The 22,734-nt window shown below is 39.5% G+C and overlaps 1 protein-coding gene across 8 annotated transcripts; it reads left to right on the forward strand.

Annotated features, from left to right (window-relative positions):
- Fam228b (family with sequence similarity 228 member B) lies at nucleotides 1-22,070 on the forward strand. Of its 8 annotated transcripts, none has more exons than XM_026410876.2 (9): nucleotides 1-76; nucleotides 1,104-1,231; nucleotides 6,586-6,654; nucleotides 9,596-9,787; nucleotides 10,423-10,503; nucleotides 13,334-13,421; nucleotides 13,516-13,666; nucleotides 18,278-18,382; nucleotides 20,589-22,070. In XM_026410876.2, exons 2-9 carry the CDS (start codon nucleotides 1,136-1,138, stop codon nucleotides 21,004-21,006), a joined length of 1,200 nt encoding a protein of 399 aa, XP_026266661.1. In that variant the 5' UTR covers nucleotides 1-76; nucleotides 1,104-1,135; the 3' UTR covers nucleotides 21,007-22,070. The 8 variants fall into 8 exon arrangements, with proteins under 8 accessions (XP_026266661.1, XP_026266514.1, XP_026266735.1 ...); XM_026410729.2 differs by lacking the exon at nucleotides 1-76 and adding an exon at nucleotides 112-685; XM_026410950.2 differs by lacking the exon at nucleotides 1-76 and adding an exon at nucleotides 112-685 and having other exon boundaries at nucleotides 13,334-13,412.
- The last annotated feature ends 664 nt before the right edge of the window (nucleotides 22,071-22,734 follow it).

Raw genomic sequence — 22,734 nt, forward strand, 5'->3', positions numbered from 1 at the left:
CGGGCGGCTAATCTCCAGCCCCGATGGCCCCGAGACGCACGCAAGGCACCGAGGACTTGAGGGAGCGGACGCCTGGGTACAGAGACGGCGGGCGTGGCGAGGACGGGCAGGTCAACCGCCGCGGGCGAAGGCGGCGGGATTGGCTGTGACGGCCGCCTGTCACCGAGGAGCACGGACTACGGCCAGTCGGCCGACCCGCGACCGTCGCGCGGCTCCGGGTCTCGCAGTCCTCCGCCCGCCTCGGCGTCCCCAGCGCAGCCTGGTGACGTCCTCCGCGGCGAGGGGCCGCGCGGGGCTGCGGCGCGGGGACACTGGAAGCGAACGTTCGTGCGTTCCAAAGCGCGCGCTCGGGCTGAGGCCGCAGGCCTGGGCGGGTGGCTTTCGGGCCCTGGGCCCAGCGTGGTGCAGCGCAGCCAAGTGGCCGGTGCACGCCGAGGGCGCGGAGCCCAGGTCTGGGGAGGCCGCGCGCGCCCCGCGCCCCAGGTGCCGGAGTGGGCGCCTAGATCTGCCCGCGCGCCCACCGACAGCCTCTGCCGCAGACGCAGGCCCTGGGGAGGCTGTGGTCTCTCAGAGTTTGAGGACTCGCAGATTTTGCCCGAAAGCCCCAGCTTCCCTTCTCTAAGGAGCTCGGCCTGCGCGCCGGTAGCCTGAAAGGTGCAGTTCTCCCCACACACGGCTACAAAAGGTAGAGAACGCTGCACACGGCACCCTCGAGGCCAGGCTGTTGCCAGCTGGCTGGTTTGGGGGTACTTGTAGTAGAAGAGGTTGGGCGTTAGTTCAGAGAGTCGCACCTGCTGCAAAACGTCTGGCTCCGGAGACGCCCTCAAAAGCCTGCGGGGGCTGGGCGCAGAGCGCACGATGCAGGCCCAGCGGCTCTCGAGGCCGAGGCTGGAGAATTGGAAGTTCGAGGCCAGCCTCAGCAAAGCGACTTAGTGAGAGCTTGTCTAAAACAGAAAATCACACCTTGTGGGGAAGCCCCTTGTTAGAAAAAACGTGGTTGGCTAGTGTTCAAACCCCATTTCACATCCGCTCAAAGTCAAAAGTATTGGTTGTTAAACAGAAAAGATGATGTCTGTGAATTTTAATTACTAAATGACTTTTAGTTTTTCTAGGGTCTCTGTTACTCGTGACCACAATGAAAAACGTGGGCAGCCCTGATCTGGTAACTGCCACACTTCCCAGAGTCAAGAGCTCAAAAGAATGGTTGGAACCACAGCTTGCCTTCACGGAGGTACATTGAGGTTCTTAGGTGGGTGGATGGTGTAGGCGATGGCTGATGCTACATGGTATTTTTTCTGTTGCTTTCTGTTTCTCTTTAATAGTCTCTTTGCTTTTTCACTTTTTAGCCTCTTAAGGTGGAATTATATAGGTCGTTGACCTGTCTCTCTCTCTTTTTTTGGGGGGGGGGTACCAGGGATTGAACTCAGGGTCATTTGACCACTGAGCCACATCCCCAGCCCTATTTTGTATTTTATATAGAGACAGGGTCTCACTGAGTTGTTTAGCGGCCTTGCTGTTGCTGAGGCTGGCCTTGAACTTTCAATCCTCCTGCCTCAGCCTCCGGAGCAGGCTAGTGCTATTGTACCCAGCTACTTTTTTTTTTTTTTTTTTTTTAACTCAACAAAGCTGTAAGTTCTTGAAGTACTGCTTTACCCAAATTTTGATGTGTTTTAATTTCTTTTTTTAAACAGTTTTACTAAGGTATGATTGACACAATAAACTGCATATATTTAAAGTGTATATTTTGGGGTTTGGAGATTGTGTGTGTGTGTGTGTGTGTGTGTGTATCTCCCTCTGTCCTTTTGTAATCCACCTCTTCACCCCTTGCAACACTGCTTTGCTTTCTGTCACTATAATTTAATTTACATTTACATTTTAATATATATATATATATATATATATATATATATATATATATATATATATATATAATTAGTTATAGTGAACTCAATACCTTTATTTTCTTTTTATGTGGTGCCGAGGATTGAACACAGTGCCTCACACATGCCAGGCAAGCAGTCTGCCACTGAGCCACAACCCCAGCCCTTGCATTTACATTTTTAATGCAAATGGAATCTTACAGTATGTAGTCTTTTTCTCAGTCTTGTTTCACTCATCATAATTATTTTGTAGTTCACCAATGTTTGATTTCTCTTTTTGCTGAATGTTATCTCATTAGATGGGTATATCCCAATTTGTCCACTGTATTGATGGACATTTGGGTTGTTTCATCTTTGGCTTTTATAAATAAAGCTGTTGTGAGCACTCACATACATGTTGTTTTATAGACACATGCTTTCATTTCTCTTGAGTAGATATCTAGACGAGGAATGACTGGGTCATATGGTAAATGAAATTAACTTTTTATAATGGGCCAAATTGATTTCCAAAGTCATTAATTACTTTACATTCCCAGTAATAATATCTGAGAGTTTCAGTTTTTTGTATTCTAACTGATATTTGATTTGATCTGTGAACTATGGGGTTTAGCAGTCTGGCTGATTTAAAGGAAGTACCCCTGGGTCTATGTGACCTCTTAGGATTGGTTATCTAATTCTTTCAGCACTGTCCACCCCAACCCCAGTGTTTCTTTAGGGGTTTCCCACATGCTGATAGGGTTAAACTCGTCTGAAGGCTCAGGGGGACCTTCTGTAGCTCTGATCTTTTGCAGATCTCCAGAGCCTTTTTGTGGCTTGTCTTCCCCACGTACCCTACTATCTTCCTGGGCTTCCCCCAGACTCCTAGATCCTTCTCAGTTTAGGGAGACACATGGGCTCTTTGTTTTTTGCTTTTTAGGGGCCTCTATCCTTCATTGGCTGGTGTTCAATATCTTAAAAATGACTGTTTCATTTATTTAATATTTTTTAGTTATTTGGGGTGGGAGGAGTACATTTATTCCTTGTTACTCTTATGTCTGAAAGTGGAAGTTCTTATCTAGCCATTTTTCTCTTCAGATGTTCCATTTTTTTTTAACTCCTTACTTTTGCAAATCTGATTACCCATTTGTTAACTCTTTCAACATTGTTTAATAGGCAACTATGGCTCTGTTAATTATTTTCCAATTTTTTTCTCACTTTTTTTAGACTGAATTGTTTTTCGTTTTAAATTTATTTTATTTGTTTATTTATATGTGGTGCTGAGGATCAAACCCAGCACCTCGCACATGCTAGGCAAGCGCTCAACCACTGAGCCACAACCCCTGCCCCACAAGACTGAATTGTTGTTTTTTTTTTTATACTGTGTCTTCAAGTTCACTGACTCTTTTTATGTCATCTCCAATTTGCTGTTAAACCTACTCAGATTTGTTTGTCTAAATTTAAGAATTGAATTTTCCTACTTAGTTTTTTTTTTTTTTAATTCTGTTTCTCTGATAAGATTTTCTATTCATTGACTATGGGCATATTTCCTTTCAGTTCTTTTTTAATATTATTGGTTGTAGATGGACACAATACCTTTATTTTATTTATTTTTATGTGATGCTGAGGATCAAACCCAGTGCCTCAAACGTCCTAAGCAGGTTCTCTACCACTGAGCTGCAATCCCAGCCCTCCTTAAGTTCTTTTTTTTTTTTTTTTTTTTAAAGAACTAGGTGCCCCAGCTCTTTTTTTTTTTTTTTTTAATATTTATTTTTTAGTTCTCGGCGGACACAACATCTTTGTTGGTATGTGGTGCTGAGGATCGAACCCGGGTCGCACGCATGCCAGGCGAGCGCGCTACCGCTTGAGCCACATCCCCAGCCCCCTCCTTAAGTTCTTAAGCGTAGCTATAATAGCTGTCCTAAAATCCTTGTCTCCTAATTCTAATGTATTGGCCATCTCAGAATTGTTCTCCAGTGATTGCCTCTTTCCTCTTTCTTTGTGTGTTCACAATTCTCAATTTATTTTAGATATTATAAGTGATTCATCATAGAGGATCTGGATTCTGTTATAGTCCTCTGAAGAATATTGAACTTTTTTTTTTTTAAGTAGGCAGTTAATTTAGCTGAACTTGAACTCCAAACTTTGTCTTTCCTTGGTTAGTAGTGAATAAAGTTACTGTTTAGTCCTTATTTACCTTTAGGTGGGCTGCATGGAGTTTGCCCTGTGGGTATATAGATCAAGAAAGACTCTGCTAGAAGCCAGACAGGGTGGCTCATGCCTATAATCTCAGCAGCTTGGGAGGCCAAGATAGGAAGATCCTGAGTTCAAAGCCAGCCTCAGCAATCTCGAGGTACTAAGCAACTCAGTGAGACCTTGTCTCTAAATAAAATTATATATATATATATATATATATATATATATATATATATATATATATATATATGGCTGGGGATTTGGCTCAGTGGTCGAGTACCCCTGAGTTCAATCCCTGGCACCTCCCTCTGCCCCCCAAAAAAGACTCTGCTAGAGATTTGGCCAGAGTTCATTTGAAGAATTTGTGGCTCTTTTCTTTTAGGTATTTCTCCTCTCACCTCCCAGCTCGCATGGTTGCCTTCAACTAATTCCTGAACCAGTGTATGTGTTTCTTTCTGAGTTTTAGCTACCTCCTTTAGCTCTGATTGATCACTGTTCTCAGGCAAAAGTCCACAAAAACCTGAAAGTTCATCCAGGGCTGTTGTCTATTTCCAAGTGTTCACTACCTTCCATTGGCCCTGCTTTTGGTCACTTTTCAGTGTCTTCAATGTCTTTTTCTTATTTTTGGCTGGAGCTAGAATGTTGGTTCAGCCCCCATCATAGTGGAGGACAACAGATTCGACAGGAATAGTAATTCTATTAGGCAAAAAGAAGAAAGAATGAATTTTGAATTAGACACATTTGAATTTTTTTTAAATATTTATTTTTAGCTATAACAATATCGTTATTTTATTTTTATGTGGTGCTGAGGATCGAAATCAGTGCCTCATGCATGGTAGGCAAGTGTTTGAGCCACAACCCCAGCCCAGACACACTTGAATTTAAACTGTGGTTTAGCTCAGGATTTTCTAGGCTTCTAGGAAACTCCTGTGAACCTTAACTTCTATGGGGTTAATTAGAAAAGATAGTTCTTTGATTATGAAATTTTACTCATCTGTTCTGGAAATAAAAAGTAGTGGGACAGAATTATTTCCACCACCAGTTAACCTGAGAATATTTTCTTTCTTTTTGTTTTGGTACTGGGGATTGAACCCAAGGGTGCTTTACCATTGATGTATACCCCAATCCTGTTAATTTTTTTGAAAAAGTGTATCTCTAAGTTGCTTAAGGCCTCAAGCTAAGTTGCTGAGGCTGTCTTCGAACTTGTGATCCTCCTGCCTCAGCCTCCCAAGTCACTGGGATTGCAAGCATGTGTCACCTTGCCTGACTTCTTTCTTTTTAACTTGTGGTGCTGTAGCTTGAACTCAGGGCTTTGTACATGCTGAGAACATGCATGTAGAACATGCACCAGCCCTGAGAATATTTTATATTTATGTGATTATGAGAGGATTTAACTTTTGTATTTTATGGCAAATATTTAATTGTGGAAGATTTGTTATGAAAATGGAAAAGTTAATGTTGTTATGAACAAGTCCCTAAAGATTATATTGCTTTAAAATCTGAAAATATGCATTGTGTACAAAATATTATTTATTATTAATATTTACTTGATAGCTAAAGAGTCTTTACTAATGATAAATTAATTTAATTATATTTATATCCTTACTGTCTGATAAAAGTTCAGATAATTTGTTGTCATGGAAAAATTAGTTGAAAGAATGAAAGAAGACCTTGACAGCAAGTTTCTTTTTGTTTCAATAAGATATTTTTTTTCTTTTTGAGAAGATCCAATCACCCATTTGATATGATTTAACATTTCATGAATAGGTGTAAGTTAATGGATAAAAATACAACTCTTCCTTGATTTATTTTATGAACAGTTTTTCTATTTTAGCTTATATTTAAGCAATTTTGAAAAACAAAATTAGTGGGTGAGTTCACCATGGAAGAACAGAAAGAAGAACAGGGGATTGAATAGAACTTCTTTCTAAGACCTTTTATTATCTTACACTAGTGGTATTTCTTATAGGTATAGCACTTGTCTTAGGTGGCACTAAGCATTTTATGAGACTGTTGACAAATTCTTAGATGGTTCTGTAAAACTTAAAGCTGGAAGACCAGTCTGTCTTATCTAGTTGATAGAAGCTGTTTGTGTGTATTTTAAACCATAAAGGAAAAACATTTTATTCGATGTGAAAAAAAAATGGATTCTAACTACTTTGTGACTCTGGGCAAGCCATTTTACTATTATGGGACTCAAAATGCCTGAGAGCTGAGTTTATTTTTTCCCTTAGAATAAGCTCTAATCAAGAGCAGAAAGATTAAAATACTCTTTAAAAAGGTACTTGGAGATACGATTTGAAATAGAGAAACTGGTATGACTATGTAATAACAAATCCCATCATTATATATATACCTGTAATGTACTAATAAAAAATGTGGAAAGAGGAAAAAAAAAGAGAGAAATGGAAAAACCTAATTTTCTTCTTCAAAATCAGAACCTTTCACGCATATGTCTGTCAATGAGTTCAGATAGTACCAGTAATTTAATTTTTCAAGAGTTGATATTCAAAATTTCATTCTGTTCTTTTAGGCCTTAGCTAAAGAAGATATTGATGCAGCTATTCAATCTATCTTATGTAGAGAAAAGTATATAATTAAGGTAAGAACTGGCTACAAAACTCATGTCAATGAACAAATTAAACTTTTTTTTTTTCACTTTCAATGTAATGTACCCTTTAAAGAATTTTAGAGAATAGAATTTAAAACATTCTTTAGCACTGGGATTAACTTTAAGGGATCCTGGGAGTGTTTCTTATAGAATTTCTTTCTTCCTACAAGGTGGGGGGGGAATTCCTTCAATAGATACATCTGAAGAATATCTGCTTACTCACTTGTTCCTTCATTTTATAAGGATTCTACTGAGTCACTGTGAATCACCTAATTTTTAGAGTGTGATCAGAACGCCTGGTTGATTATTAATTATTACTCAGATATGCATGGGTGAGCACTGGATTTAACTGTAGCAGGATGAGCTTAAGAGAACATCCATGCAAAGTATAATAAAACTGTCAATCTATTTTTAAGAATTTTCTTTAGACAAGCATGGTGGCACAAGCTTTTAATCCCATTGACTCAGGAGACTGGAGGCAAGAGGATTGCCATTTTGAGTCCAACCTTAGCAACATAGTAAGACCCTCAGCAATTTAGTGAGACCCTGTCTCAAAATAAAAAATGAGAAGGGCTGAGGATGTCACTCACTGGCAAAACACCCTTGGGTTCAATTGCAGTAACGCACACACACAAGAATTTTCTATCATATTCTTTAAAAAGAAAAGAAATTATCACTGGGAATAACTGAAGAGTATTAGACCCAGAGAACATCTCAGGGTTTCTAATATTTTTTTTCCTTTTGATTTCATGATGATGCTACCAATCACATAATTTCATTTGTTACATGAAAGGTAGATGAGAAGTTTTAGTGAGAATGTTTAGTTTATGGTCTAATTAGGCATCTTCTTTAAAAGGTTCTAATACACTTTTGCATTTACTCTTTTCTCTTTCCTCATAGAATGTTCTCCTTCCTCATTCTCTGCCATTCTTTTTTATTCCTGCATAATCAAATAATTTTATATTCTTTAAGGCCCAGGCCAAATGTCTCTCACTTTGAAAATCTTTTTTTTTTTTTTAAAGTAGATCACTTTTTTTTTATTGTGGCAAAATATGTACTGCACAAAATTTGCCATTTTACAACTTTTAAGTGTGCCATCAGTTTTATTAAATATGTTCACAATAATTCTGCAATCATCACCGCTATTTCCAAATCTTTTTGTTACCCCTAAACTGAAATATTGTACTCAATAAGCAGTTAACTACTTATTTTTACCTCTCCCAAAGCCCCTGGTAACCACTAATCTACTTTCTGTTTCTACAAAACAGATTGAACCCAGGGGCACTTTACCACTGAGCTATATTCCCCAGCCCTTTTTTATTTTTTATTTTAAGACAGGGTTTCACTAATTTGCTTAGGGGCTCACTAACTTGCTGAGGCTGGCCTTGATTTAATCCTCTTGGCTCAGCCTCCCAACAGGCAAGTGCCACCATGCCCAGCTCCACAATTTTTGCCTATTCCAAATATTTTACATAGGTGAAATCCTGCAGTATTTGTCCTTCTTTGGCTTATTTCACTTTGGCATGCTATTTTCAAGGTTCAGCCATGTTGTAGCTTATACCAGAATTTACCACCAACCCCCCCCCCCGTTTTTTTTAAGAGAGAGAGAAATAATTTTTTAATATAGTTTTTGGTGGACACAACATCTTTATTTATTTGTATATGGTGCTGAGGATCGAACCCAGCGCCTGGCGCATGCCAGACGAGCATGCTACCACTTGAGCCACATCCCCAGCCCAAGAATTTACCCCTTTTTATGCTTGAATAATATTCCCTTGTATGTGTATGTCACATTTTATTTATCCATTCATTTTTTTGATTGGCACTTGGGTTCTTACCACCTTTTGGTAACTGTGAATGTGGCAATGAATCCTGGTATGCAAATATCTAATTAAGTCCTGTTTTTAATTCTTTTGAGTGTATAGCTAAATGAGAGAGTGAGCTGAGAGAGAGAGAGAGAGAGAGAGAGAGAGAGAGAAAAGTGGGGGCACCCTTACTTGATGGGAGACCCAGATCTACAATCATGACCAGCCATGCTTGTCTCTTTAGTTAGATGCAAAACCTCCTGCATGTGCTTGTACCAGATCAACTAGAACAAAAACAAAACCCATTTAAATGGCTCCAGATTCAAAGACCTGCACAATGTGCCCACAACTGATTTAATGGCTAGACAGCTTAACCAAGAAGGTCTGAACCCCAGATAGCAAACGATTGACATGGATTTGATCCTCACAAAGGCTTACCCGGGAACCTGCACTTTTCTTCTCAGGAAAATCACATCTTGTTAGAGGGCGGCCCATCCCAGGGTGTGTCACTTTTCTTCTCTGAGACGTGAGGGGCATCCACACCCTGCTTTGCTTTGCAGTCTTTGCTAAGATGTCTTTGCTTGTGCTTTGTTTTTGAATTTGTCCTGAAATTCATTTTCAGAACCTCCCTGGGCTGAGTTGAGGTCCCACTGCCCCTAGGAGGGACCTTCATAAAACCCTGTCTGGTGACATAAGAAATAGAATTGCTAGGCTGTATAGTAAGTAATTCTGTTTAATTTTCTTGAGGAAACACCAAAATAGGAATTTTTTAAGACTCCAGAAAATGTTTTTTTTTTTTTCTCTTCTAGTCTTCTTCAATTACTGTATGGCCCATATGTGTAGACATTCTAAATATACACATGTTCTTTACTCTGTCCTCGTCTGCTGTTGGAGTTGTTTAGTCTGTCTCCCCAAGGAGAGCAGACATGTCCTCTCAATTATTCCTGTACTCCTTGTTTTCAGCACAGTATGTATCAAACAGTAGGAGCCAAATAGGTATTTGATTTAATGAAAGCATGTGTGGGTCATTTTTAGGAATAATTGAGATTTATGAAATTTTAGAAAATCTTACAACACGAAAGCTTTAGGATAATAATATATTTGTCTTTCCTATCCCTGTTTACTAGGAATTTGATAAGTATTTACAACATCATGACTTATTAAATACGAGAAGAAAAGAGATGTTATATAAAAGATGGGTTGACCATGTGGCAGATCCTCTCCAGAAGAAAATTATAGACAAAGTTTGTTCACATAAGAAGATTAAAAAAAGGAGACAAGAAGAATTAGGTAGTTTTCTGAACTACGTAAATAAAAAGGTACTAAGAGATCATTTAATGCTTTTTTCAGTGAGTTTAAACATTATGATTGTCTTTGTTTGCTTACTATCTAGTCATGCAGTCTGCTCCCTCTCCTCCTATGTATGTGCAACACATACCTGTGACAGCAGAAAACATTCCCACCTCCAGGACATGGGAAAGAATGGAGGAGGAGGTTGAGGCCCGGATTTAACTGTGTACACGGAAACCATTTTGAAATTGTTTATTTTATTTGCCAATTTAAAAAATTTGGACTCTAGGTTTAGGATATACTTTTCATTTTGCTCTGAAACTTGATTAGTTGAAAAGTTATTAAATATTTCTGTTCTTTTTGCATTTTTAAAAGATTGCAGATGTTTGTTATAAACAAATTTCCAAATCTTTTGGTGTTCCAACAGTCTTCATTAAAATCTTACAAATTTTAACTAGATTCCATTCATCACTATTATACGTATTTACTACTGGAATAAATTAAATTTAATTTCCAATTTAGTCTTCTCTTTCTTATTGCATTTGTCATTGATGATGCCACTTTGAAGTACAAGAATGAAACTGTGTTTGACTCTAGTCTTGCCATGCTCAAAACCAATTGTGTACCTTTTATTCTTACATGTGGTTTTATTTTCATCTTATAGGGAAATGCATTTATACAACATTATGATCCAAAAGAATATGATCCTTTTTGTATGAGCAAAGAAGACCCCAATTTCATGAAAGTAGGTAAATTTCTCATTTTAGTGTTGATGGTATGTGTCTGGTTGTTTTGAGTGTCCCTACTATATAACTTGTCCTTTAATGATTCCTTAAAAATGCAGTAAGAGTTTAAGAATAGTTCTTCATCTCTGTATCTTAAGAAAAATCCCAAAGGCCAAAGTAAATTAAAACTTTGTAAAATTTGAAAATATTGTATAATAATTAGGTAATAGGTAATGCTTAAAAATTCCTTAGACTTTTAAATTTGATACACAAGTAATCCATTTTCACGATAGATCAATGAGAATATTGATTTTTCAAATGCAGAAAATAAAAAACAATCATAATTCCATTACCCAGAGTTAACTCATGAACATTTTTCTGTATATCCTTCTAGACTTTCTATATTTATGTGCACACACACACAAACACACACACACACACATATATGTATAAAATACAAAAATACTCTAAATAAAATACAAAATACTGTCTCTAAATAAAATACAAAAAAGGGCTGGGGATATGGCTCAGTGATTAAGTGCCCTTATGTTCAATTCCCAATATCAAGAAAAAAAAAAGAAACTTTTTTAAGTAAATAAGTAAAGAATGGGACTATGTCATACATTTGATCTTACAATATGATATCACTTACAGCAACAATTTATGGATTGCTTCTCTGTCAATAAATACAAACCCATAACTTTAATCATTGCACAATATTCTATTATTAATAGCAGCTAACTTACGCTGAAGCCTTAACCAAGCCTTAGAACTTTTTTCTCAATATCTCCCACAGTATAAGGTAATTCACAGATGACAAAAGCAAAGCACAGATAGGTTATGTGTCAAAGTCACTCCACAGCAAACAGCAGAGTGTAAATGTGTTTCTAATCATGTACTTACCATACAGCCTCCTTTTAGCAGATTCCCCATTTGAACATGTAGATTGTTTTTGAGTATTGCTGTCATAAATGACTTATGATGCACATCTCTGTAGCCTGATATTTCTTGTTGTTTTCCCCACAGCCAAGTTGCTAGAAGTAGAATTGCTGAGTTCAAGGGTGTGCATGATTTTTTTTCATACTGCTGGACAGTCCTCCAGATAGGCTGTGTAACCTATACTCCCAGCAGAGTCCGTTTCTCCACCATTTGGCTAATGGTGGATATTATTAAACAAAATAAAATTTTCCCCCAAACTTCTTTGGGCCATAGACATTTTTAAGCCGCTGACATTTGTTCTGGAATTCTAGATCTTTTTTAAAAAAATTGTGTGTGTCTGTGCATGCATACCACAGTCCCTATTTTATAGGTGAAAATTAAACTGAGAATTTAAGAACTAGAGTTTTAGACACACTTACTAGGAACACAGATATTGAGATTTTAAACTGTATCTTTTTCATACTATCTTAGTTTGTTCCTCCTTCTATCCCAAAATACTTTAGACTGGGTATATTGTTTATTAACAACAAAAACTTTACTGGGATGTGCAAGATCAAGGTGCTATCCTTGAACACCTTCTAAAGGGCCCTTCTCACTGGTGAATTTGAACATATTTGATTTGGAAGGGACACAAACATTCAGACTATAGCAAATACTAGAATTCCATTTTTCTATTATCTTAGCATGTGCCAAGTCCTATGCAGAGTGTTGTTTCTCTCTTTAAAGTTTAAAAATTGATTTGTTATGCATAAATCACTAGGTGATATAAAAATTCTTTAAAATGATAGTATTGCTCTTGTCTCTTTTTATAGCAAGTTGATGTCTTCTCTTTATAAGTAGCACTCTTCATAACTTCTGTAAAAGCACCATTTTAAAGGGCAGTCTGAGCGCTGTGTATTTTAACTCTAAAAGTCATGTTTTGCATTCTATTTATCCTAGGATTATTACTAGAAAGATACATAGATGACCCAGTAGAATTTCAGACTAGGGTCTAAGCCATGAATGTGACAGTTGCTGAATTCTGTTTTCTTATATAAAACTGTCACGTGATAACATTGGCCATTAAAATAGATCTAGTGCTTTACTATTGTGGTTAGCAGATGATTTACATTTTTTTAATATTTATTTTTTAGTTGTAGTTGGACGTGATACCTTTATTTTATTTATTTATTTTTATGTGGTGTTGAAGATTGAACCCAGGGCCTTGCACATGCTAGGCGAGCATTCTACCGCTGGGCCACAATCCCAGCCCAGATGATTTACATTTTGAATAGCATTTTGGTAAAGTTTTGCATAATTTTTAATTATGTTGGTGATTATGGATGCTAGAATTAAGACAAATATATGGATACTTTTTTTCCTTTTGTGAACAGTAAAGGGATTTTAAAATTTAGGAATATATGATAATGTAAAAGAAGTTTTGAAGGGGCTGTGGATGTGGCTCAAGCAGTAGCGTGCTCGCCTGGCATGCGTGCGACCCGGGTTCGATCCTCAGCACCACATACAAACAAAGATGTTGTGTCTGCCGATAACTAAAAAATAAATATTAAGAGTTCTCTAACTCTCTCTTTAAAAAAAAAAAAAGAAGTTTTGAAAACAGAACCCACACTTTGAAACAAGAGCTAATCTTGCATTTTTGACTATAGGGCCTTGTTAAGAGAAGTACTACAGTACCCCATCTCTTTGTAATGGTTAAATATATAGAGAGGGTCTACATAATAGATATATGTTATAGAGATAGGTAGATGATAGATAGTAAATAGATGATAGATAGATAGATAGATCCTGCTATTAGTGTGTAGACACTGTATTCTTGAATCTTCTGGTATAAGAGCCATATGTGGACAATAGATGAAAACGTTTACTCCTCAGACCTGCAATCCAGTCCTCAAATAAGCGCTTCTCTTGTAGGTTATCATCCCACCGTTTCGTGACCCTCTGAAAAAAGCACAATGTGACAAGGATGATGAAAGAAGAACTCTCCTTCAGTGTGAGACTGGTATTCAGCTTCAAATTTTTACGTGGTTTCACAGTCCAAGAGCAATGACAGTTGCATTTAAGTGTGCTAATTTGGATTACTTGTCTTCCTGCAGGCAAACTATATACAATGAAAGAATTTAAAGAAATTGAGAAGATCCAGTCCAGATTCCCAATAATTTCTAATTCGAGGCACTTTATGACTCCAAATGAGTGGCTGAAACTGCCTACAAGATACATAGAAAGTGAATTTTGTAAAAGGAGCAGGTAATGGCTGATATACTAGAAATTACGAACATTCTAGGCTTTGAAAATTCTTTCTTTCTTTTTTGGTGGTACCAGGGATTGAACCCAAGGGCGCTTTACCACTGAGCACATCCCCAGCCATTTTTTTATATTTTATTTAGAGACTGGGTTCCACTAAGTTGCCTGGGACCTCACTAAATTGCTGAGGCTGGCTTTGAACTCATGATCCTCCTGCCTCAAGTCTCCTGAGCCACTGGAATTATAGGCATGTACCACCACACTGAGCAAAATTTTTTTCTTGAGATAGTGATAAAATGTTTTCAGTTATTATTGTTTTTAAAATATATTTTTTAGTTGTAGATGGACATAATATCTTTGTTTTTATTTATTTGTTTTTATGTGGTGTTGAGGATTGAACCCAGGGCCTCACACAAGGCAAACGCTCTACCACTGAGCTACAACCCTACCCCTCATAGTTATTATTTTTAAAAGTTTTCATTTTCAATGAAAAATCTATAATTCCTTGATTCTCTGTGATATTTACTTGGGTATGGTCAGGATTTTCTCTTTATCTTTGGTTTTCATTAACTAGGTTATGATGTTTTTTAGATTTGTTTATTTCTTTCTGTCTTACGTAAGGGTCTCTGAAATTAGTTTTTATTTTTATTTTTTGGTATTGGGGATTGAATTCATGGCCTCATGCATGCTAGGTAAGCACTCTACCACTGAGCTACACCCCCAGCCCTCTCAGATTTTTGTAACTGGTTTTATGTCTATTTTGGGGAGATTCTAGAACATTCTTACCTCAGTTTTTTTTTTTATGCCCCAGTCTGCTATTTGTTTTTTTTTTCACTTCTGATAATCTAATTATGTCTGTTAGACCACTGCTGACAATGTCCACATTACTATAGCTCTTATTTTTTCTCTTTGCATTTATTTAGATGATTTCTACTGACATATCTTTAAGTTCACTGAGATTTTCCTCAGCCGTGTCCCATCTACTGCAGAGCCCATCAAAAGAGCGCTTCATTGCTGATATCATGATTTTTATTTCTAGCATTTTCATTTTATATTATTCCACAAAGTTTCCACTTTTCCTGAAATTCATAATTGGTTTAATACATGTTGTCTACCTTTTCCACTAGATTTTTTTTTTTTTTTTTTTTAGTTTTCGGTGGACACAACATCTTTATTTTATTTTTATGTGGTGCTGAGGATCGAACCCAGTGCCCCACGCATGCCAGGCGAGTGTGCTACCACTTGAGCCACATCCCCAGCCCCTCCACTAGATTTTTTTTTAACCATACTTATCACAATTATTTTAAATTCCTTGATAGTTCCAAGATTAGGATCACTTAGGGATCTGATTCTGTGGATTTTTTTCATCTCTGTACAATGTGTTATTTTATCTTGCTTTTTTTTGGCATGCCTTATAAGTTTTGACTGAATACCAGATATTTGAAGTGGAAGAATAGTATAGACTAATATTTTTCCCTAGAAATCAATGTGCTGCATCTGTCAATCATTGGTGTGTACAATTGGGCTATATAGTCAGAAGTTGATCAGTTTGCGTACAGGTATGGTTATTGTTACCGCTAGTGTACAGGGCCTCAAACGCCTCTAGTGGTAAGTTGCTTTGCCTTGTGCTTGAGGGGGGACTAGTCATTTTAATCATTTTATGCACCTAAACTTGCTTCTTTTGTGTTGTTAATTATAGGAAACATTAGGATTCTTCCTTATCTCTTTTGGTTTTTGGTACAGTGGGTTGAACCCAGAGTCACTTTACCCCTGGGCTACATTCCCACCCCCCCCACACCTTTAAATATTTTTAGTTGTAGATTGATGCAGTACCTTTATTTAATTTATTTATATGTGGTGCTGAGGATTGAACCCAGGGCCTCACACATGCTAGGCACTACTGAGCTCTACCACTGAGCCACAACCCAGCTCCTCAGCCCTTTTTATTTTCAGACAAGGACTCACTATGTTGCTTTAGGCCTCTCTAAATTGCTGAGGTGGCCTTGAATTTGTGATCCTTCTGCCTCAGCCTCCCAAATTGCTAGGATTAACAGGTGTCCTCCACTGGCTTCTTCTTTATCTCTTTTTCTAATCCCTTTAATTAATTCAGCACCGAACCCTCTCATGCCTACTCTTACATCTTCTTCTAATCTCCCCTTCCTTAACAATCCCATACACTACATCTGTACTCCACTGGCTGATCTGTAATAACAACAGTTTCGCTCTAACTACGGGGCCACACCCCGGCCGCTTAAGTTTTGAGTTTTCATCGTGTGTGTTAGTTTCCTATGGCTGCCATAATAAAACACCACAAACTAAGTTGCTTAACACGAGAGAAAGTTTTCTCTCACAGTTCTGGAGGCTAAAAGTCTAAGATCAAGGTGTTGGCCGGGCCGTGCTCTCTCCGAAGGCTCTGGGGAGGACTCTCCCTTGCCGTTCTCCTAGCTACTTGTGGTTGCTGGCAGTCCTTGGCATTCCAGGCTGGTAGCCTTTCTCTCCAACCTCTGCCTCCTTCATCACCTGATTGTCTCTGAGTCTGTGTCCAGGTTTTCTGCTTTTTATACGGAAACCTGGTATTGGGTTAGGACCCACCCTAATCTAGTGTTACTTATTTTAACTTCATTACATCTGCAAAGATCCTATTTCCAAATAACACTACATTCACATATACAAGGGATTAGGAACTGAATGTATCTTTGGAGGGGAACACAGTTCAACCCACAACACCACAGTAATTCATTCAATCAAAGAATTATGCATCCAGTTGTACGAGTTGTACTTGCCTTTAAAGAACCATAATCTAATTCAGAGAACATTTGAGCAGATTATTCTATCATAATGTGGCAAATGCAATAGCACTGACACGCACAGGTTGTTACAGAAGCATAAAGAGAGACACCTCATAGAAACTAGTAGAAAAGAGATAAGGGTGGGATCTTGGATACAAATGGAAAAATAAGGAGAAGAATTAGTTTCTTAAGATTTAAATTGGGCTGCGGATGTGGCTCAAGCGGTAGCTCGCTCACCTGGCATGCGTGCAGCCCGGGTTCGATCCTCAGTACCACATACAAACAAAGATGTTGTGTTCACCGAAAACTGAAAAATAAATATTAAAAATTAAAAAATATATATATATTTTTAAAAAAAGACTTAAATCATTCAATGTTCTATTTCATACTTTTATTAATTTAAATATTATCTCCATTTTGGGTACATCCAAGGTGAAGCGTCCTCTGAGAAGTTAACAGGAATTCTGTGCAAGCTCTGTAGCACACAGTTGTGGGAAGCAGCTACAGCGAGGGAGGAATCCATATGTGCCTCATCTCATTTTATACATTTCTGGGGCCATTTTCCTTATACTTGAAGTTCAGCCTTAGAATTCAATTTTTCTTTAAAGATAATTGACTGAGTACACAATTTTAGGTTGACATTTATTTCCTCTTAATGCTTAAGCTATATAATTTTTTGATCTCTATTTTTTTTAATATATATTTATTTTTTAGTTCCAGGTGGACACAATGTCTTTATTTTGTTTTTATGTGGTGCTGACAATCGAACCCAGTGCCTCATGCATGCTAGGTGAGCGCGCTACCACTTGAGCCACATCCCAGCCCTCTATTGTTATTTTTTAGAGTCTTCTGCCATTCTGATTTTTTTGTCCTTTCTCTGTGATTGCTTTTAAGAACTTTGCTTTGTCTTTAGCGTTCTGTGTTCTTTCTACAGATGTCTATGCATGGATTTCTTTTTCTTTAACTGACTGGTACATGTTGTTTTTCCTGGATCTCTGTATGTATGTGTTTTACCAGTTCAGGAACATAGCAACATGGCAACAATCACGCTAAATATTGCTTTTTTCCCCTCATGATTTCCATTCTGGTTCTGGATTCAGAATACTCATATATATGTCTCTCAATATATGCTTTACATTTCCTGTCTCCTAATATATTTTCTATATTCTGTATCGCCTTAGGTAATTTCTTTGGATATATTTTCCGGTTTGCTAATTCTTTCTTCATGGTGTTGAATATTAAAATTTTAATTTTTTAAAGTTTCTTCTTTGCCCCTATCATGTTTGTTTATTTCTGACAGGGTCTCACAACTTTGCTGTCTTGCTGATTGGATCCTTTCTCTCTTTAAACACTTTATGCATTGCCATAACACATCCTGTATCTTATCTATGCCATCAAGTTGCCCTACACAGGGCAAAAACCACCTTCTAATCAACTCTGAGGGCAAGACTGGAGGAACCTAAGGCACCCGTCTGGCACCTCATAGCAAGGGAGACTGAGAAATGGAAAGCTTGATTCTCTCTGTGGAAAAACATTTTATGTTTATCCTTGTAAATGACACATCTTTACAACTTCTTTTTATATCCAAGTGCAAGCTCCCAGTGGATAGGGAGTGGCTTAACTTTTGCCTGGCGGATTCTTTGTCCTCAGTGAATAGTAGATCAATCCCCATCATGATTTCAGAAACTCTTAATTAATCTTGTCCAGTTTTAAGTAATGGTATTTTTGAGCAGATACCAAGCAGTCAGTGTATAACAATGATTTCTGCATAAATTTAACCTGATATTGTTTTCAAAACATCCTCACACATGTCCTTCTGTTACAGGTTAAAAGTGAAAGTGAATGTTAATGCTAGTAGTCTTGATTTGAAACCCTTGGCAAGAGCGCCTCGTCTGACGGAATACCAAGAAGAAAAGTCAGTCACTTACAAGTAAGCCTGCTATTGCTCAGCTTTGCTCTCCTTCCATTTAAATGCTTGCCTGTGCTGTCACCCTGCCATCCTTTCAATTGCTGGCGTCTGTGCCAAGGCCTCACCAGGCTCCGGTGCCACCTGACATCAGGCACTTCCCACCGTGGTGTCTGGGTGAGGTGACAACTTTCCTCTGGCTTCAGGAATAAATAACATAAATAACAAGTATAGAAATGGGGGAAATGCTTGAACTCTTGTACCTCTTGTTAAAGGTTAGGAGATTTTTAGTTAAATTGAAACAGTATAAATGGGGTTTGGGATGAGTTTTGGTAGATGGTAACTATTACAGTATTGTATCCAGACTGAAAAGATGTCATAAGCAGAGAAGTGGTGCCTACAACCACATGAAACATGGATCCTCTTAGTTATCCTCTTAGTTAACTAGTTATGCAATTAAAAGTAAAGAGATTTCTGTATGTAATTACATAACTTGTAGTAATCTGATTGACAGTAATGCAATCCCTCAGACATTGCTGGAGGAAATGTAAAAAAGTACAGCAACTCTGAAAAGCAGTTTGGTAGTTTCTCAAAATGCTAAACACTAGATTACCATATGACATAGCAATTCAACAAATAGCTTTCTCCTTAGGAGAAATAAAAACTTATGTCCATATAAATGTCAGGATGTGGGCATTCATAGCAGCATTGTTCACAATAGCAAAAATAAAATAATGGAAACAACTCAAATGTTCAACTGATGAATGAACAAGGAGTAGCCATATGATGGAATATAATTCAGCAATAAAAAGGAAAGAAGTACTGATACAACATCATTAGACTCGGCAAAGGAAGCCAATCACAAATGACTACATATTGTGTGATTATTTTCATATGAAATGCCTAGAAAAGGCAAATCTATGGAGGTAGAAGGTGCATAGTGGTTGCCAGTGGCGGGGAATGGAAGTCGCTGTGGATAGGCATGAGGTTTTGGGCCAATGGAAATGTTCTAAAATTAGATCATGGTCATGACTGCACAGCTCTGTGAAAATACTGAAAACCATTGACTTTACACTTAAAAATGGGTGGCTTTTGTGGTATGTAAACTGTACCTCAGCAAAGCTGTAAAAAAACAAAGTGGAAGAAAAATGAGCTTACATTTCATTGGGCAGGAGGTTGGCCTCAGGTCTCTGTTCCAAAAAGTGCCAGCGTAAGCAGCCCTGATTTCCCTTCCTTTTCCTGAATAGGTTTGGAACTTGGTTTGTAAATGCCAGGTGGCTGCAGCTGGGGGCATTTAGGGCAGCTGGCTTGGTGCCGGCAGGGCTACTTGCCCGTGGCTCTCAGTGGTTCTTCGGAGGCTGAGGAGGCAGAAGCATGGAGTCCAGAGTTCAGGAGCAGCCTGAGCAACGCAGCCAGACCTTGTCTCGGGAAAAAATAAATTAAAAAAGAAAAAATAGAAACGGATGATGTCAGAGATGGAGTTAACTGGTGTGCACTTCTCAGAGTCCCTGGGGTGACGCAGCTTTGCTCCTTGAATAGGCAGCGCTGGATAAAGGAAGTACTGGAACTAAGCCCTATTTGCTCAGTGGCTGAAGGCCTTAAAATATAGAATGATTAAGAATCACTTGTGTATGTCAGAGTCCAAAGGAATAAGTCTCTCTCTGTACCCTGACTGCTGCAGTCTCAAACAGAATAACATGTCTGGATAAGATTTTAAGGATAATCAATATCTTCATCCTAAATTCTCTCAATTGGAAAAAAAAAAAGAGAGATTTTGTTTTCAAATACCTCTTGTAGCAGAGGGTGACCCAGATCAGAAGGGAAATATCACCTTGTTGGGGAACCTGGGAGTTTGTATTGAGGCTTGAGTGTAAAATTCCATCTGTAAAAGGAGGGAGACCGGCGTCTTCCGTGGATGCAGGAAGTGTTCCAGGGAGGGCCACCGGTGGAGAGGCAGGCTTGTCTGTGGCAGTTAGATCACCCCGGACTGGAGAGCTGCACCTGGGGCTCATTCACTCCCAGGGACCCAGGCTCAGCTGATTAAGCAACAAAGAGACTTAAGATGCAAAGAATACTAGGGTAAGGTAATTCCATTTATTTGGGTTTATTTTTCATAAAATCATGTAAATTCATATAGAACCCATCAATCTCAATCTTAAATAAAAATGTAAAGTGCTACAATTGAGTTGAGAGTTAAGAGAATCCCTTCCTTCCCGGTTCCTCCCTACAGAAACAAAGGGCCATCCTTTCCGGAAAAAGAACCTCTCTGTTATCAGGAGGGAAAGAACCCAAGTACTACAGAGGCCAACTCTGAAGAACATTTTTATTCCTTAAATGTCAAGCAGGAGGCAGAAAAGGACGAAGACCAGGATGGGCGAGAGCCAGGGCAGCACACGGGGCAGCCATTGCAGGCACCACAGTCTGAGCAGCGGGGAACTGCGCGGTGTGGCGGGCTTGGAGAGGAGAGGAGGCAGGGGACACCTGCTCTAGTGGGGGGTGGGACAGGAGAAACTGAGAGGCGGCGTCCTGTACTCAGAAGGAACGGAGAGCTGTCGGCTCCATCCCTGCAACTTGGCAGAGCTGCACGTGGAGGTGCCGTCTGTTGGGGGGCCTGTGCTGTGCGGGATTTCCCTGGCTCCCTCTCCTGAGGTCCTACCTGTCTATTTTCCTACCAGTTCTCTACTATTTGCCACTTAAACCCAAGCCAGGCCAAAGTTTTGTTCCCTTAATTCAATCAAGACAGAAAACTTTCCAAAGGACCAACACTAAATTAAAGTCGTAAAATTTAAAAGTAAAAGCCCCCAAATGTAAACTGTATAGAAAATACAGGTGTCTAGAGTTCAGAGCTCTCCTAAGAGCCACAGTGAAACCTGCCGACCTAGCCCAGACTGCTTCCAGGATGGGAGAGCTCTTCCTCAGTTCTCTCCACCAGCTGTCCCGACTTTCTGGAGACAGCCTCTTTTGGGAGTGGCTTTAGAGAGGTCAAAGTGCTTCCTCTTCCTCCTCCTCCTCCTCCTCCTCCTCCTCCTCCCCTCCCAGTTAGAATTCATCAGTGAGCTCGCAGCTCAGAGGAGGTCAAGGTGCGACTTCCTGTGGTTGCCCTTAATCATTTATCTGACACCAGCCGGTATGTGCCATGCTGCCCAAGTTCACCTCATCAAGATCAAATTTGTGAACGTGAGGTGTACTGGTGGCCCCCGAGATCAGCCCCCTGGGCCTGTCTTCCACAAGGTTGGTGGTGACATTGCCAAGCTAGCTGGTGACTGAAGGGCCTGGGAATCACTGTGAAACTGATGGTTCAGACAGGCCCAGATCAAGGCTGTACCCTCTGTCTCTACCCTGACCATCAAAGCCCTCAAGGAACCTTCGAGAGACGGAAAGAAACGAAAAAACATTAAACACGGTGGTAATATCAATTGGGATGACATTATCAAACTTGCCCAACAGATGTGGCTCTGCCTTTAGCTAGAGAACTTTCTGGAATTCTTCAAGAGATCATGGGGGCTGGCCAGACTGTAGGCTGCAATGTTGATGGCCGCCACCCTGAGGGTATCATAGATGACGTCAACAGCAGGATGCCCAGCTAGTTAGGAAGTAGGAAAGACAATATTTCAACAAAGGATCGCCTGTGGAAGAAAAAAGAAAGATGGAGAAACGTGAAGAGCCTGTGTCTCACGTGGCGATCTGTCCATCTGACTTCTTTCCTGTCTCTCCATTTCCCTACTCCCTAACGGATTTTTTTACTCATGAAAATTTATTAGAATTTCATTTTGTGTCTGAATTCCTTTTACTGCCACGTTTCAGTACCCTCCCCAGTGTTTGCTTGCTCTCTCAAAATTTTAACGTGCTCCTAGACCTGCTCTGAGCCAGGTGGCATTGGAGGGGCTGAGGACTTAACGAGGCACAAAGCAGAAAAGCTCTCGTCAGTAGGACTTGCATTTTGATGGGGAGACAGATGATAACCAAAAGTCCCTGTATCACCCTGCAAGTTAGTAATAAGGACAGGGCTGTGGGGCGGGGATGGGCCAGGAGGGGAGTCAGGGAAGGTTCTCTGAAGAGACGTGCGCAGCAGCAGCCTGAGGAAGTGAGCCAGACACATGGATTGGCACAGGAGACTGCCCGAGATGGGACTGCAGGTGGCATGTTCAGGAAACAGCCAGGGCCAGCGAGGCTGCGACACAGTGAGTGTGAGGGAAAGGCAGGGGACAGGCTGGGGGAGGCAGGTGCCCAGCTGTATGAGGGTCACAGGCCACGACAGGGAGCTGGAATACAAGGCAAAGTGGGATGGGAAGCCTCTCCAAGGAGAAATATGATCTCAACAACCTTTTCAGCGAAAGAATAAGGCTGCTGTCCACCCTATCATAGGAGCAGGAGAG

The sequence above is a fragment of the Urocitellus parryii genome, chromosome 12, assembly GCF_045843805.1.
Source record: "Urocitellus parryii isolate mUroPar1 chromosome 12, mUroPar1.hap1, whole genome shotgun sequence".
Taxonomy (NCBI): domain Eukaryota; kingdom Metazoa; phylum Chordata; class Mammalia; order Rodentia; family Sciuridae; genus Urocitellus; species Urocitellus parryii.